We start from the raw sequence: 14777 nt of genomic DNA on the forward strand, positions 1-14777 counted from the left end.
TTCATATACTCCAGCTTCTCGGATTATTTGCTGAGCGTATAGATTGAATAGGTATGGTGAAAGGATACAACCCTGATGCACACCTTTCCTGACTTTAAACCAATCAGCATCCCCTTGTTCTGTCCGAACAACTGCCACTTGATCTATGTAAAGGCTCCTCGTGAGCACAGTTAAGTGTTTTGGAATTCCCATTCTTCCCAGTGTTATCCATAACTTGTTATGATCCACACAGTCGAATGCCTTTGCATAGTAAATAAAACCTAGGTAAACATGCTCTGGTATTCTCTGCTTTCAGCCAGGATCCATCTGACATTAGCAGTGATATCCCTGGTTCCACATCCTCTTCTGAAACCAGCCTGAGTTTCTGGCAGTTCTCTGTTGATATACTGCTGCAGCCGTTTTTGAATGATCTTCAGCAAAGTTTTGTTTGCGTGTGATATTAATGATATTGTTCTATAATTTCTGCATTTGGTCGGATCACCTTTCTTGGGAATAGGCATAAATGTGGATCTCTTGCAGTCAGTTGGCCAGGAAGCTGTCTTCCATATTTCTTGGCATAGGTGAGTGAGCACCTCCAGCGCTGCATCTGTTTATTGAAACTTCTCAGTTGATATTCCATCAATTCCTGGAGCCTTGCTTTTCGCCAATGCCTTCAGAGCAGCTTGGACTTCTTCCTTCAGTACCATCAGTTCCCGATCGTATGCTACCTGTTGAAATGGTTGAAAATTGACTAATTCTTTTTGGTATAATGACTCTGTGTATTCCTTCCATCTTTTTTTTTTTTATTAACTTTTATTGAGCTTCAAGTGAACGTTTACAAATCAAGTCAGTCTGTCACATATAAGTTAATACACATCTTACTCCTTACTCCCACTTGCTCTCCCCGTAATAAGTCAGCCCTTCCAGTCTCTCCTTTTGTGAAAACTTTGGCCGCCTCCAACTCTCTCTATCCTCCCATCCCCCGTCCAGACAGGAGATGCCAGCACAGTCTCAAGTGTCCACCTGATATTATTAGCTCACTCTTCATCAGCATCTCTCTCCCACCCACTGTCCAGTCCCTTTCATGTCTGATGAATTGTCTTCGGGGATGGTTCCCGTCCTGTGCCAACAGAAGGTTTGGGGACCATGACCGCCGGGATTCCTCTAGTCACATCCAGACCATTAAGTATGGTCTTTTTATGAGAATTTGGGGTCTGCATCCCACTTATCTGCTGCTCCCTCAGGGGTTCTTTATTGTGCTCCCTGTGAGGGCAGTCATCGATTGTGGCCGGGCACCAACTAGTTCTTCTGTTCTCAGGATAATGTAAGTCTCTGGTTCATGTGGCCCTCTCTGTCTCTTGGGCTCTTAGTTGTTGTGTGACCTTGGTGTTCTTCATTCTCCTTTCCTCCAGGTAGGTTGAGACCAGTTGATGCATCTTAGACGGCCGCTTGTTAGCTTTTAAGACCCCAGATGCCACATTTCAAAGTGGGATGCAGAATGTTTTCCTAATAGAATTATTTTGCCAATTGACTTAGAAGTCCCCTTAATCCATGGTTCCCAAACCCCCGCCCTTGCTCCGCTGACCTTTGAAGTATTCAGTTTATCCCGGAAGCTTCTTTGCTTTTGGTCCAGTCCAGTCCAGTTGAGCTGACCTTCCATGTATTGAGTGTTGTCCTTCCCTTCACCTAAAGCAGTTCTTTTCAGCTAATTAATCAGTAAAAAAACCCTCTCCCATCCTCCCTCCCCCCCTCGTAACCACAAAAGTATGTTTTCTTCTCAGTTTATATTATTTCTCAAGATCTTATAATAGTCGTCTTAAACAATATTTGTCCTTTTGCCTCTGACTGATTTCGGTCAGCATAATGCCTTCCAGGTTCCTCCATGTTATGAAATGTTTGACAGCTTCGTCACTGTTCTTTATCGATGCGTAGTATTCCATTGTGTGACTATACCACAATTTATTTACCCATTCATCCGTAGATGGACACCTTGGTTGCTTCCAGCTTTTTGCTATTGTAAACAGAGCTGCAATAAACATGGGTGTGCATATATCTGTTTGTGTGAAGGCTCTTGTTTCTCTAGGGTATATTCCGAGGAGTGGGATTTCTGGGTTGTATGGTAGTTCTATTTCTAACTGTTTAAGATAATGCCAGATAGATTTCCAAAGTGGTTGTACCATTTGACATTCCCACCAGCAGTGTATAAGAGTTCCAATCTCTCCACAGCCTCTCCAACATTTATTATTTTGTGTTTTTTGGATTAATGCCAGCCTTGTTGGAGTGAGATGGAATCTCATCGTAGTTTTAATCTGCATTTCTCTAATGGCTAATGATCGAGAGCATTTTCTCATGTATCTGTTAGCTGCCTGAATATCTTCTTTAGTGAAGTATGTGTTCATATCCTTTGCCCACTTCTTGATTGGGTTGTTTGTCTTTTTGTGGTTGAGTTTTGACAGAATCATATAGATTTTAGAGATCAGGCGCTGGTCGGAGATGTCATAGCTGAAAATTCTTTCCCAGTCTGTAGGTGTTCTTTTTACTCTTTTGGTGAAGCCTTTAGATGAGCATAGGTGTTTGATTTTTAGGAGCTCCCAGTTATCTGGTTTCTCTTCGTCGTTTTTGGTAATGTTTTGTATTCTGTTTATGCCTTGTATTAGGGCTCCTAACGTCGTCCCTATTTTTTCTTCCATGATCTTTATCGTTTTAGTCTTTATGTTTAGGTCTTTGATCCACCTGGAGTTAGTTTTTGTACATGGTGTGAGGTATGGGTCCTGTTTCATTTTTTTGTAAATGGATATCCAGTTATGCCAGCACCATTTGTTAAAAAGACTATCTTTTCCCCAATTAACTGATACTGGGCCTTTGTCAAATATCAGCTGCTCATACGTGGATGGATTTATATCTGGGTTCTCAGTTCTGTTCCACTGGTCTATGTGCCTGTTGTTGTACCAGTACTAGGCTGTTTTGACTACTGTGGCTGTATAATAGCTTCTGAAATCAGGTAGAGTGAGGCCTCCCACTTTCTTCTTCTTTTTCAGTAATGCTTTGCTTATCCGAGGCTTCTTTCCCTTCCATATGAAATTGGTGATTTGTTTCTCTGTCACCTTAAAAAATGACATTGGAATTTGGATCGGAAGTGCATTGTATGTATAGATGGCTTTTGGTGGAATAGACATTTTTACTATGTTAAGTCTTCCTATCCATGAGCAAGGTATGTTTTTCCACTTAAGTATGTCCTTTTGAATTTCTTGTAGTAGAGCTTTGTAGTTTTCTTTGTATAGGTCTTTTACATCCTTGGTAAGATTTATTCCTAAGTATTTTATCTTCTTGGGGGCTACTGTGAATGGTATTGATTTGGTTATTTCCTCTTCGATGTTCTTTTTGTTGATGTAGAGGAATCCAAGTGATATTTGTATGTTTATTTTATAACCTGAGACTCTGCCAAACTTTTCTATTAGTTTCAGTAGTTTTCTGGAGGATTCCTTAGGGTTTTCTGTGTGTGAGATCATGTCACCTGCAAATAGAGATAATTTTACTTCCTCCTTGCCAATCCGGCTGCCTTTTATTTCTTTGTCTAGCCTAACCCCTGGCTAGGACTTGTAGCATGATGTTGAATAAGAGCGGTGATAAAGGGCATCCTTGTCTGGTTCCTGTTCTCAAGGGGAATGCTTTCAGGTTCTCTCCGTTTAGAGTGATGTTGCCTGTTGGCTTTGCATAGATGCCCTTTATTATATTGAGGAATTTTCCTTCAATTCCTATTTTGGTTAGAGTTTTTATCATAAATGGGTGTTGGACTTTGTCAGATGCCTTTTCTGCATCAATTGATAAGATCATGTGGTTTTTGTCTTTTGTTTTATTTATGTGGTGGATTGCATTAATGGTTTTTCTGATATTAAACCAGCCTTGCATACCTGGTATAAATCCCACTTGATCGTGGTGAATTATTTTTTTGATATGTTGTTGAATTCTATTGGCTGGAATTTTGTTGAGGATTTTTGCATCTATGTTCATGAGGGATATAGGTCTGTAATTTTCTTTTTTTGTAATGTCTTTACCTGGTTTTGGTATCAGGGAGATGGTGGCTTCATAGAATGAGTCCATCTTCTTTTGATGCTTCCTGTGTCATTTAATATTTACCCCATGGAATCCTTCACTATTGCAACTTGAGTCTTGAATTTTTTCCTCAGTTCCTTCAGTTTGAGAAACGCCAAACACGTTCTTCCCTTTTGGCTTTCTATCTCCAGCTCTTTGCATGTGTCATTGTAATACTTTACCGTGTTTTCCTGAGCCGCACTTTGAAATCTTCTATTCAGTTCTTTTCCTTTATCCTTTCTTCCTTTTGCTTCAGCTGCTCAGTGTTCATGAGCAATTTTCAGAGCCTCCTCTGACATCCATTTTGGTCTTTTCTTTCTTTCTTGTCTTTTCAATGACTTCTTGCTTTCTTCATGTATGATGCCCCTGATGTCATTCCACAACTCGTCTGGTCTTCGGTCACTAGTGTTCAGTGCATCAAATCTATCCTTCAGATGGTCTCTAAATTCAGGTGGGATATACTCAAGGTCGTTTTTTGGCTCTCGTGGACTTGCTCTGATTTTCTTCAGTTTCAGCTTGAACTTGCATGTGAGCAATTGATGGTCTGTTCCACAGTTGGCCCCTGGCCTTGTTCTGACTGATGATATCGAGCTTTTGCATCCTTTCTTTCCACAGATATAGTCAGTTTGATTCCTGTGTGTTCTATCTGGCGAGATCCATGTGTATAGTCGCCGTTTATGTTGGTTGAAGAAGGTATTTGCAATGAAGAAGTCGTTGGTCTTGCCAAATTCTATCATTCGATCTCCGGCATTGTTTTTGTCACCAAGGCCATGTTTTCCAACTGCTAATCCTTCTTCTTTGTTTCCAACTTTTTCATTCCAATTACCGGTAATTATCAATGCATCCTGATTGCATGTTTGATCAATTTCAGACTGCAGCAGCAGATAAAAATCGTCTATTTCTTTATCTTTGGCCCTAGTGTTTGGTACGTAAATTTGAATAATAGTTGTATTAAATGGTCTTCCTTGTAGGCGTATGGATATTATCCTATCACTGACAGCGTTGTACTTCAGGATAGATCTTGAAATGTTCTTTTTGACGATGAATGCAACACCATTCCTCTTCCAAGTTGTCATTCCCAGCATAGTGTATTATATGATTTTCTGATTCAAAATGGCCAATAGCAGTCCATTTCATCTCACTAATGCCTAGGATATCGATGTTTATGCATTCCATGTCATTTCTGATGATTTCCAATTTTCCTAGATTCATACTTCATACATTCCAGGCTCTGATTATTAGTGGATGTTTGCAGCTGTTTCTTCTTATTTTGAGTCGTGCCACATCAGCAAATGAAGGTCCCCAAAGCTTTACTCCATCCACGTCATTAAGGTCGACTCTACTTTGAGGAGGCAGTTCTTCCCCCAGTCATCTTTTGAGTGCCTTCCAACCTGGGGTGCTCAACTTCCAGCACTATGTCAGACAATCTTCTGCTGCTATTCATAAGGTTTTCACTGGCTAATGCTTTTAAGAAGTAGACTGCCGGATCCTTCTTCCTAATCTGTCTTAGTCTGGAAGCTCAGCTGAAACCTGCCCTCCATGGGTGACCCTGTTGGTATCTGAATACCAGTGGCATAGCTTCCAGCATCACAGCAACATGTAAGCCCCCACAGTACGGTAAACTGACAGATACGTGGGGAGGGAATGCTGTTAGTAGCTTTAATTAATCTTCATATATATGAATAAATAGAATTTTTCTCAAGGTAGTAAGTGGTACTGTAATGTAGACTCAATTTTGCTAGACCAAATTTATGCTTTTTCAACCACATCATGGTGGCTCTTTGTGCTAACCAATGCCTGAGATATGGGAATGTAGAGAAGAGCAAGGTCCTTGGGAATTTTGAGATTGGCTTCACACAGAGTAGGCATTTATATCTTTGAGCATTGTTGCCTGCATAGCCATGCAATCAGACAACAGTAGTCATGGTATTTAGTGGAAGATCTTGAGGGGCCCTGAGGGGTTATGTAATTTGGATTATTTTTAAAATTTTAACATGTATTTCTGTTTGCTCAAAAGTAATAAAAGAATTATATTCTTCTTTCTGATTACAGTAGCTGCTGGTGGTGGTGACAATGTCAAATAACGGCCTAGACATTCAAGATAAACCCCCAGCCCCTCCGATGAGAAACACCAGCACTATGATTGGAGCTGGCAGCAAAGATGCTGGAACCCTAAACCACGGTTCCAAACCTCTGCCTCCAAACCCAGAGGAGAAGAAAAAGAAGGACCGATTTTACCGATCCATCTTACCTGGAGATAAAAGTACAGTATTTCATTTTTTCAACATTTCTATGCTTAAAAAAAAAATTTTTTTTTTTTTGTAGTGTGGATACAGGATCTGCCCTTCCTAGAGTTTATCTTTATTTTCCTATCATGCCTCCCCACCCACCCCGGTTTAATATCTCCTTTCTGTTTTCTTCCTAAAGCCAAAAGGAAGATAAACTCATTTTGTGCTCCATTTAGTATTTCTGAGCAAAATTCTAGGAGAATAATTATGCTCTTGTTAGATTTTGAACAATCTGAAGCTGTTTTTTTTAAAATTCTTAAACTGCTTATGATATCCAAAATATAAGCAATATTGAAATGTCTTCATTTGGAAATGTTTTGTTTCCAAACTAGTTTCATTTGGAATGTCTTCTTTCCAAATTCTTGATTGCCTCTTCTTTATTTGGATCTTCTGGTCTCATACCCAGAGATCAGAATTAAATATAGTAAGATGGGTAAGTAGAAGCTGAGAGAAGGAAGCAGAGATAACTAGGACTCAGCATGAGTTCATTAAGAATAAGTCGTACAGCAGCCTCATATCCTTTTTATTGAAAATTTTTTCTGGAAGAAGAAATGGGATTTTAAAAATGCATCTGATGAAGTCACTGGGGTCTGTATGGACAAGGTGGTGAAATAGAGGTTTGAGTGCCCTCATGATAGATGACTTCTTGTTTGGCCCAAAAAATGTTGATTTGAGTGGCTGTTGATCTTAAGTAGAGTTCTTGGTCATGTTCTTGTGCCATGCTGAAGAAATTGGCTTTCTCTTTGTAAATTGTTATCATGAGCTTTTTGTTTAGATGGAGCTGATTCAGATCCAAGGAGCCCTGGTGGTGCAGTGGTTAAGCGCTTAGCTGCTAACAGAAAGGTTGGAGGTTCAAACCCACCAGTGTCTCTGCGGGAGAAAAGGCCTGGTGATCTGCTTCTGTAAAGATTAACCAAAAACCTGTTGCCATTGAGTCAATTCTGACTCATAGTGACCCTATAGGATAGAGTAGAACTGCCCCATAGTGTTTCCAAGGAGCACCTGGTAGATTCGAACTGCCGACCTTTTGGTTAGCAGCCATAGCTCTTAACCACTACGGCACCAGGGTTTTTTATGGCGTAGGAAACCCTATGGCGCAGTTCTCCTCTGTCCTATAGGATCGCCATGAGTTGGAATCAACTTGATAGCAGTCGGTTTGGTTTGATTGGTTCAAATCCTGGATTCACCACTGACCAGCTCTGTGACCTTAGGCATGTCAGTTAACCCCTCTGATCTTTAGTTTTTTTGTCCCGAAAATTGGTGTAATATCTCACATAGTTGTCATAAAGATTATCTGTAAGGTTTGTAATACGGTACCTTCCACACAGGAGGTACTCAGGTGTTAGTTCATTTGTCTTTACTCATTTGTTAATGAGTCGAAGCTTGGAGGCTAGTAGACTAGCTAGTAGATTACTTGATAAAATCAGAATTGGGATTCAAAGAAACTTGGAACAGTAGGTCAGATATAACAAGAACAATGGTGAAGTGCAGAAAATATCTTACAATGCAGAAAAATATTACTGCACATCTACAGGTCAGAGGAGATGGTAGATGATAGTATCATTGACCAAATGGGAACACTTGAAGAGGAACAAGTCTGGAGGGTTGGTGGTTGGAGAACAGGAAAGATGATGACTTTAGACACATTGCATCTGAAGTGCAAAGATAATGTTGGACACATCACATTTGAGGTGTCTTCAGTGGAGATGTCTAATAGGCAGTGATGTTGCATATATAGTAGGTATTTGTTGAATAACTGAAATGAGAGCTGTTAAGTACTTTTTAAGGAGTATTTTGGGCCTGTGTTTTTGTATATGTGTGCCTGTTCCCCTACTCCACTTTCATTGTAAGCTTTTCAGGTTATGAATAGAAGTATGGGTAGTTTTTAACTTTTTCTTAACTGGCTAACTCATTTATATAGTAGCTGCTATTTTCTGGGTATAGGGGCTATGATCTAGGTGGTGTCACCCTGCCCTGAAACCTTCTCCCACATATATAGCTACTTTGTTTATCCCTCAATTTAGAGTTTTTATTTTTAATATTATATTTTACCAAACATAGTTCTTGATCCCTATAAATAGACTTCAGCCCAAGTGTGTACATGTGATGAGATAAGACTTAAAATTTTAAAGTTTAAATTGTTATTGCTAACTCAAACTGGGAAAGACCATAAGATTCCTGTCCGATGAATGTTATCACAGTTGAAAACTTTTGTGCTTCAAAGGATGTTATCAAAAAAGTGAAAAGACAGTCCAGAGAATGGGAGAAAATTTTTGCAAATCATCTATCTGATAAAGTAATAAATAAGAAAATTACAACTCAAAAATTAAAAAAATAAATAATCCAATTAAAAAATAGTCAAAGAATCTGAATAGACATTTTTCTGAGGAAAATACACAAATGGCCAATAAGCACATGAAAAGATGCCCAACATTATTAGTCATCAGGCAAATGCAAATCAAAGCTACTTGATACCCAGTAGGTGCGTTAGAATCAAAAAGATAGATGATGATAAGCTTTGGTGGAGATATGAAGAAAGTAAACCTCATACACTGCTGGTGGCAATATAAAATGGTTCAGCTCCTTTGGAAAACAGTTTGGCCATTCCTCAAAAAGGTTAAGCATATATACCACCCTGGGTATATAGCCAAGAGGATGAGAGCTTATGTCAGCACAAAAGCTTTGTACACAGACATTCAAGCAGCTAACAGACATATGAAGAAATGCTCCTGATCATTAGCCATTAGAGAAATGCAGATCAAAACTGCAGTGAGATACCATCTCACCCTGACATTACTGGCGCACACACACACACACACACACACACAGAGCAAATAACAAATGTTGGAGAGGTTGTGGGGAGATTGGAACTCTTATGCATTGCTGGTGGGAATATAAAATGGTACAATCACTATGGCAAACAATATGGCACCTCCTTAAAAAGCTAGAAATAGAAATACCATACAATCCAGCATTCCCGTTTCTAGCAATATATCCTAGAGAAATAAGAGCTGTCACACGAATAGACACACGTACACCCATGTTCATTGCAGCATTATTCACAATAGCAAAAAGATGGAAACAACCTAAATGCCCATCAACAGATGAATGGATAAGCAAATTATGGTACATACACACAGTGGAGTACTATGCAATGATAAGGAACAATGATGAATCTGTGAAACATCTCATAATCTGGAGGACGTTATCTTGAGTGCTATAAGTCAATCAGAAAAGGGTAAGTATTGTATGGAACCATTATTATAAAAACCCGAGGAAAGGTTTACACGCAGAAAAAAAACCAACGATCTTTGTTATGAGGGAGAGGAGTGGTGGGGAGGGGATATCACTATCTAGATAGTAGACAAGTGTTAACTTTGGTGAAGGGAAAGACAACACACAGTTATAGGAGAAGTCAGCACAGCTTGACCAAGGCAAAGCCATAGATGCTTCCTAGACACATCGCAACACCTTGAGGGACTGGGTTACTGGGGCGGAGGGCTGGGGACCATGGTCTAAGGGAACATCTAGGTCAGTTGGCACAGCATAGTTCATGAAGAAAATATTCTGCATCCTACTTTGATTAGTAGCATCTAGGGTCTTAAAGCTTGACGGTAGCCATCTAAAATATACTTTTGGTCCCATCATGTCCAGAGCAAAGGTAAATGAAAAAAAAAAAACAAAGACACAAGGCAAATATTAGTCCAAAGGACTAAGGGACCACATGAGCTGCAGCCTCCACCATCCTGAGCCCAGAAGAACTGGATGTTGCCCAACTACCACCACTGACTATTCTGACAGGGATCACAGTAGAGGGTTCCAGACAAAGTGGGAGAAAAATATAGAACAAAATTCAAATTCACAAAAGAAGACCACTTACTGGTCTCATGGTGACTGGAGGAACCCCTGAGGCTATGGCCCCTGGACACCCTGCTAACTCAGAACTGAAAACCACTCCTGAAGCCCACCTTTCAGCCAAAGGTTAGACAGGCCTATAAAAAAAAAAACAGTAACACACATGAGGAATGTGCCTCTTAAGTTCAGTCAAGTATATGAGACCAAATGGACAACACCTGCCCAAAAGCAAAGATGAGAAGGCAGGAAGGGACAGGAAGCCTAGATGAATGGACACAGGGGGACCTAGGGTGTAAAGGGAATGGGGGAGAGTGCTGACACATTGCAGGGATTGTAACCAATGACACAAAATTTGTGTATAAATTTTTGAATAAGAAACTAATTCGTGCTGTAAACTTTCATCTGAAATACAATAAAATTTTAAAAAATGTGAAATTTAGACATAAAAAAAGGAAGTGTGTACACATATGTGTATAGCAGCATTATTCATAATAGCCAAAAAGTGTAAGCAACACAAGTGTTTCTCAGCTGATGAATAAACAAACAAACAAAAAAACCAAACCCACTGCCGTCAAGTTGATTCCAACTCATAGCGACCCTATAGGACAGAGTAGAACTGCCCCATAGAGTTTCCAAGGAGTGCCTGGCAGATTCGAACTGTCAGCCTCTTGGTTAACAGCCGTAGCACTTAACCACTATGCCACCAGGGTTTCCAAATAGATAAATAAAATGTGGTACATCCATACAATGGAATATTATTCTGCCATAAAAGGAAATTAAGTTCTAATACATGCTACAATATAGATGAAGTTTGAAAACATTATGCTAAGCAAACGAACCCTGTCACAAAGGACAACGTATTGTGTGGTTCCTTTTATATGAAATGTTCACAACAGGCAAATCTATACAGGCAGAAAATGGTTGCTTAGGATTAGGGGATGAAAGCGTTGGAGGGTAACACTTAAGGGATATGAGGTTTCTTTTTGGGGTGATGGAATGTTCTAAAACTCATTGTAGTGATGGCTTTATGACTGTGAATATACTAAAAAGCCCTTGTATACCTATAAGCTGGTTGATTATATGGTATGTAAATTATATCAATAAAACTTAAAAAAAAAAATTTCCTGAAACAGCACGTAGAATCAGAAACATTCAGATATCATTGGGAAGGGGAGTGATTGGAGGAGGCGAAGAGCCCAGGGCTGGGGGTCTGGCTACCAGTTGTAGTCTTGATTCTCCCATAAACTGGCTGCCTGATTTGGGTCATTGACTTCTCTGTAGACTTCAGTGCCTTCATCTACAAAAAGAATCAGACCAATAGGCATGTACAGTGTCTTACAGCTTTGGAATCCTGAAACATGTTCTTTTGAAGTACTAATGTTGTTTTTCATGCTGTCAGAAACCCAAAGTAGATTAGTCAAAGACAGGTGGAAGTTAGAATGGGGTTGCACATTTCTGAGATATTGTAAAGATGAAATTGGATCAGGCTTGTACATGTAAGTGAAAAGAAATTAGGCCATTGTAAAGTATTTTAATCAGAGATAGAGGTGTAGATCCAGAGGTACTTTCTGGAAATCCTGTCTGTGTAACCCTAGGCCAAATCTGATCTGAAAGCAGTTCTTATAGCCTCAAGATCAAGGCTGCATCTCTTTAAGTAGAAAGCAAAGAGGTAGAAAGCATAGAGTTTTCAGAAGTTCTAGTAACCTCCCTTCCATGTCCTAGTTATAAAAAAAAAACCAAACTCTTTGTCCTCGATTTGACTCTGACTCATAGTGACCCTATAGTTATAGGTTCTCTATATATGCCTTGAGCACATAGGTTTCATTCCTTTGCTTTAAGACCTTTGATGACTGTCATTCATCCATCCATCAAAATGAAATAAGTTTGAGGTTTTTTCCTTTAGTCTGGAGCCTTTGTTCTTGACTTTGTGCCTGTTGGTATTCAACCAGTGGACATTTGTTGACCTGGTACTTTGTGCTCAATTTAGTCCTAGCAGAATCCACAGCAGTGTTGGGCAGCCTTTGAAGCAATATACCCTTTATGTAGTGTTTGAGAATTACATAAACGGTCTAGAACTTGAGTTAGAAAACCTGGATTGAATCCTGCCTCTGACACTTACTAACTGTGATTTTTTTCCCCTCTTACCTATTTCTTTTAATCCCAATATCCTCATTTGTAAGGAGCTTTTGTGGCATAAACAGGTAAGTACTTGACTGTTAACCGAAAGGTGGCGGTTCGAACCCATCCAGCTGCTCTGTGGGAGAAAGACCGGGCGATCTGCTTCTGTACAGATTACAGCTATGAAAACCCTATGGGGCAGTTCTACTCTCTCACATGGGGTGGCTGTGAGTTGAAATCAACTTGATGAAAGAAGATTGTTATTTGTAAAGTGGGAAAATCTTAATTCCCATCCAGTCTATATCATTAGTAAGTTTTTGTCACTTGACATAATGAATGTAAAAGTACTTGCTAAAACTTATAAATAAGTTTTTTTTTTTAATAGAAATCTTATTTATTGTTTTATCTGGCTCCCAGAACAATCCATCTTCAATTGGGCAAGCTGAGGCTTAAGGAAAAGTAAATTGTGCAAGGTCTCAAAGCTGCAAAACGGCAGGGCTGTGTATGAAACTAAGTCTTCCTTAAAGTAACTGCTCCATCTTACCATGCTGTCTCTGTCAGTTGTTCTCAACCCTGGTTATACACATCTGACTTATCCACACTGCTTTTAAAAAATATGGATGCCTGGGTCACACCCAGGTTTTTGGAGTCAATTTCCAGAGTGGTAGTTTTGGGTCACTACGGAAATTTGGGAGATGAAATACAAGGGTTCTCTGTGGGCTGCAGCAGCGGTTGAGGTTTTAGCCGGTGGTGGGCAGGATGTTTGTAGGCATTGCCTAATGCTGACCTCTAGCATGGCTTTAGTTTGTGCCTGAGGAATGCAGAAATGATTGGAAGGAAAAGCTGTAATTGAGGGCCTGTAATAAGTGGCGCTGAGTTGCAGAATTCCATGTGGGGAAGCCTGGTTCTTGTGGTTAGGATCTGGAGCCTTTGGTTTATTCTAAGAAATCCTACAGCATTTAGTTTAGAATCTTTTTCTGGAATTCTCCCAACTTGGGAAGAGTTTAGCAAAGTTAATTTTAAAACTGGATTACGTCAGTGTTTATCTCTTCAAGTTTGGAATGTTTTATTGCCTTGAGGCCAGATTAGCTCAGCTGAAACAATGAGAGGTACTGCTTAAAAATAAAAAACAAAAAAACCAATAATTTGTGCTGAAACTTTGGTGGCTGTGCTGAAACATGATATTTTGCAGTATCAGCCTCATTTTTCATGCTGTCGAAAGTCAAAATGAATTAGTCAAAGAGAAGGTTAAAGTTGGGATGGAGTAGGGTTGCACACTTTCTCACTTTATACCCTTAAGTCTAAGACCTCTAGTCACGTGAAATCAGGATAATGCTTTCTTCTTGATTTCTGACCACAGCCGTAGTTCTTCTGTCTTAATGAGTAGGTTGGGAAATCTTATTCTGACAGTTTCTTATATTGATGATAACTTGTGTTTGTAAAGCTCTTTAGTTTACAAAGCACATTTATTTCCATTATCTTAGTTGATCCTCAAAAGTGAGTTAATGGCAAAGATAATCCTGGATCTTTTTTCCTCTGACTCCTAGCCCAGGATTCTTTCCACTGACAGAGATTTCTTTTAATTCCCTGACCTCAGTCTTCTCAGCTGTAAAATAAGGTTAATGCATGCTGTCTGGATTGTGAAAGGGCTTTGCACCTGTGAGGGAAGTGGTTGTTACTTCCAGGAAGAGGTTGACTGAGTTCCCGATGCCTCTGGGACTGTATTTCCTTCCTAGCCATTCCCCAGGAGTATGACTTCTCCACTTCTCTTCTGCATTCCTGTCTCGGGAGCCCTGTTTCCTAGTGGTGGTCCCAAACAGTGACTACTCAGCCTGAGTTGCACAGCACCCAACCTAAATCCTGCCAGCTAAATTTTCTTTTCCTCCCTGCTTCCCTCCTCTCCCACTTCAACCAGGCCTTTCCTGTTCTTATACCCCAGGTCTAGTTTATGTTAGTGGAATCTTAGGGTGGTATAAACGGTCAACACACACTAGGCTGCAAACCTAAATGTTGGAGGCTCGAGTCCACCCAGAAGCTCCTTAGAAGAAAACTCCTGGTGATCTACTTCTGAAAAATCAGCCATTGAAAATTCCATAGATGAAAACCCAGAAACAAATCCAAATGTGTGGTCAATTGATTTTCAGCAAGGGAGCCAAATCCATTCAATAGGAGGGGTACAGTCTCTTCAACAAATGGTGCTGGCAAAACTGTATTTCTATATGCAGAAAAATGAAACAAGATCCATACCTCATGCCATGTACAAAAACTAATTCAAAATGGATCAAGTACCTAAATGTTAAATCTAAAACCGTTAAGTTCCTGGAAGAAAATATAGGATCAAAGCTTTGGGACCTAATTTTTTTTTCAACAGTAGATTATCAAACACAACAATGAATGCATGAGCCACCAAAAACAAAATAGATAACTGGGACCTCATAAAAGTTA

At 39.7% G+C, this 14777-nt stretch overlaps 1 protein-coding gene across 5 annotated transcripts in view; it reads left to right on the top strand.

Moving 5' to 3' along the window:
* PAK1 (p21 (RAC1) activated kinase 1) overlaps window positions 1-14777 on the top strand; it is a 361730-nt gene that overhangs the window by 99572 nt on the left and 247381 nt on the right. For 4 of the 5 annotated variants that reach the window (XM_049889732.1, XM_049889731.1, XM_049889734.1 and 1 more), the window contains one exon: window positions 6124-6334. In XM_049889732.1, coding sequence (XP_049745689.1) covers window positions 6145-6334 — 190 coding nt within the window. In that variant the 5' untranslated portion in view covers window positions 6124-6144. The remainder of the gene's footprint in view (window positions 1-6123; window positions 6335-14777) is intronic. The other variant, XM_049889733.1, reaches the window with a different exon arrangement.

This window comes from Elephas maximus, chromosome 7, assembly GCF_024166365.1.
Source record: "Elephas maximus indicus isolate mEleMax1 chromosome 7, mEleMax1 primary haplotype, whole genome shotgun sequence".
NCBI lineage: Eukaryota > Metazoa > Chordata > Mammalia > Proboscidea > Elephantidae > Elephas > Elephas maximus.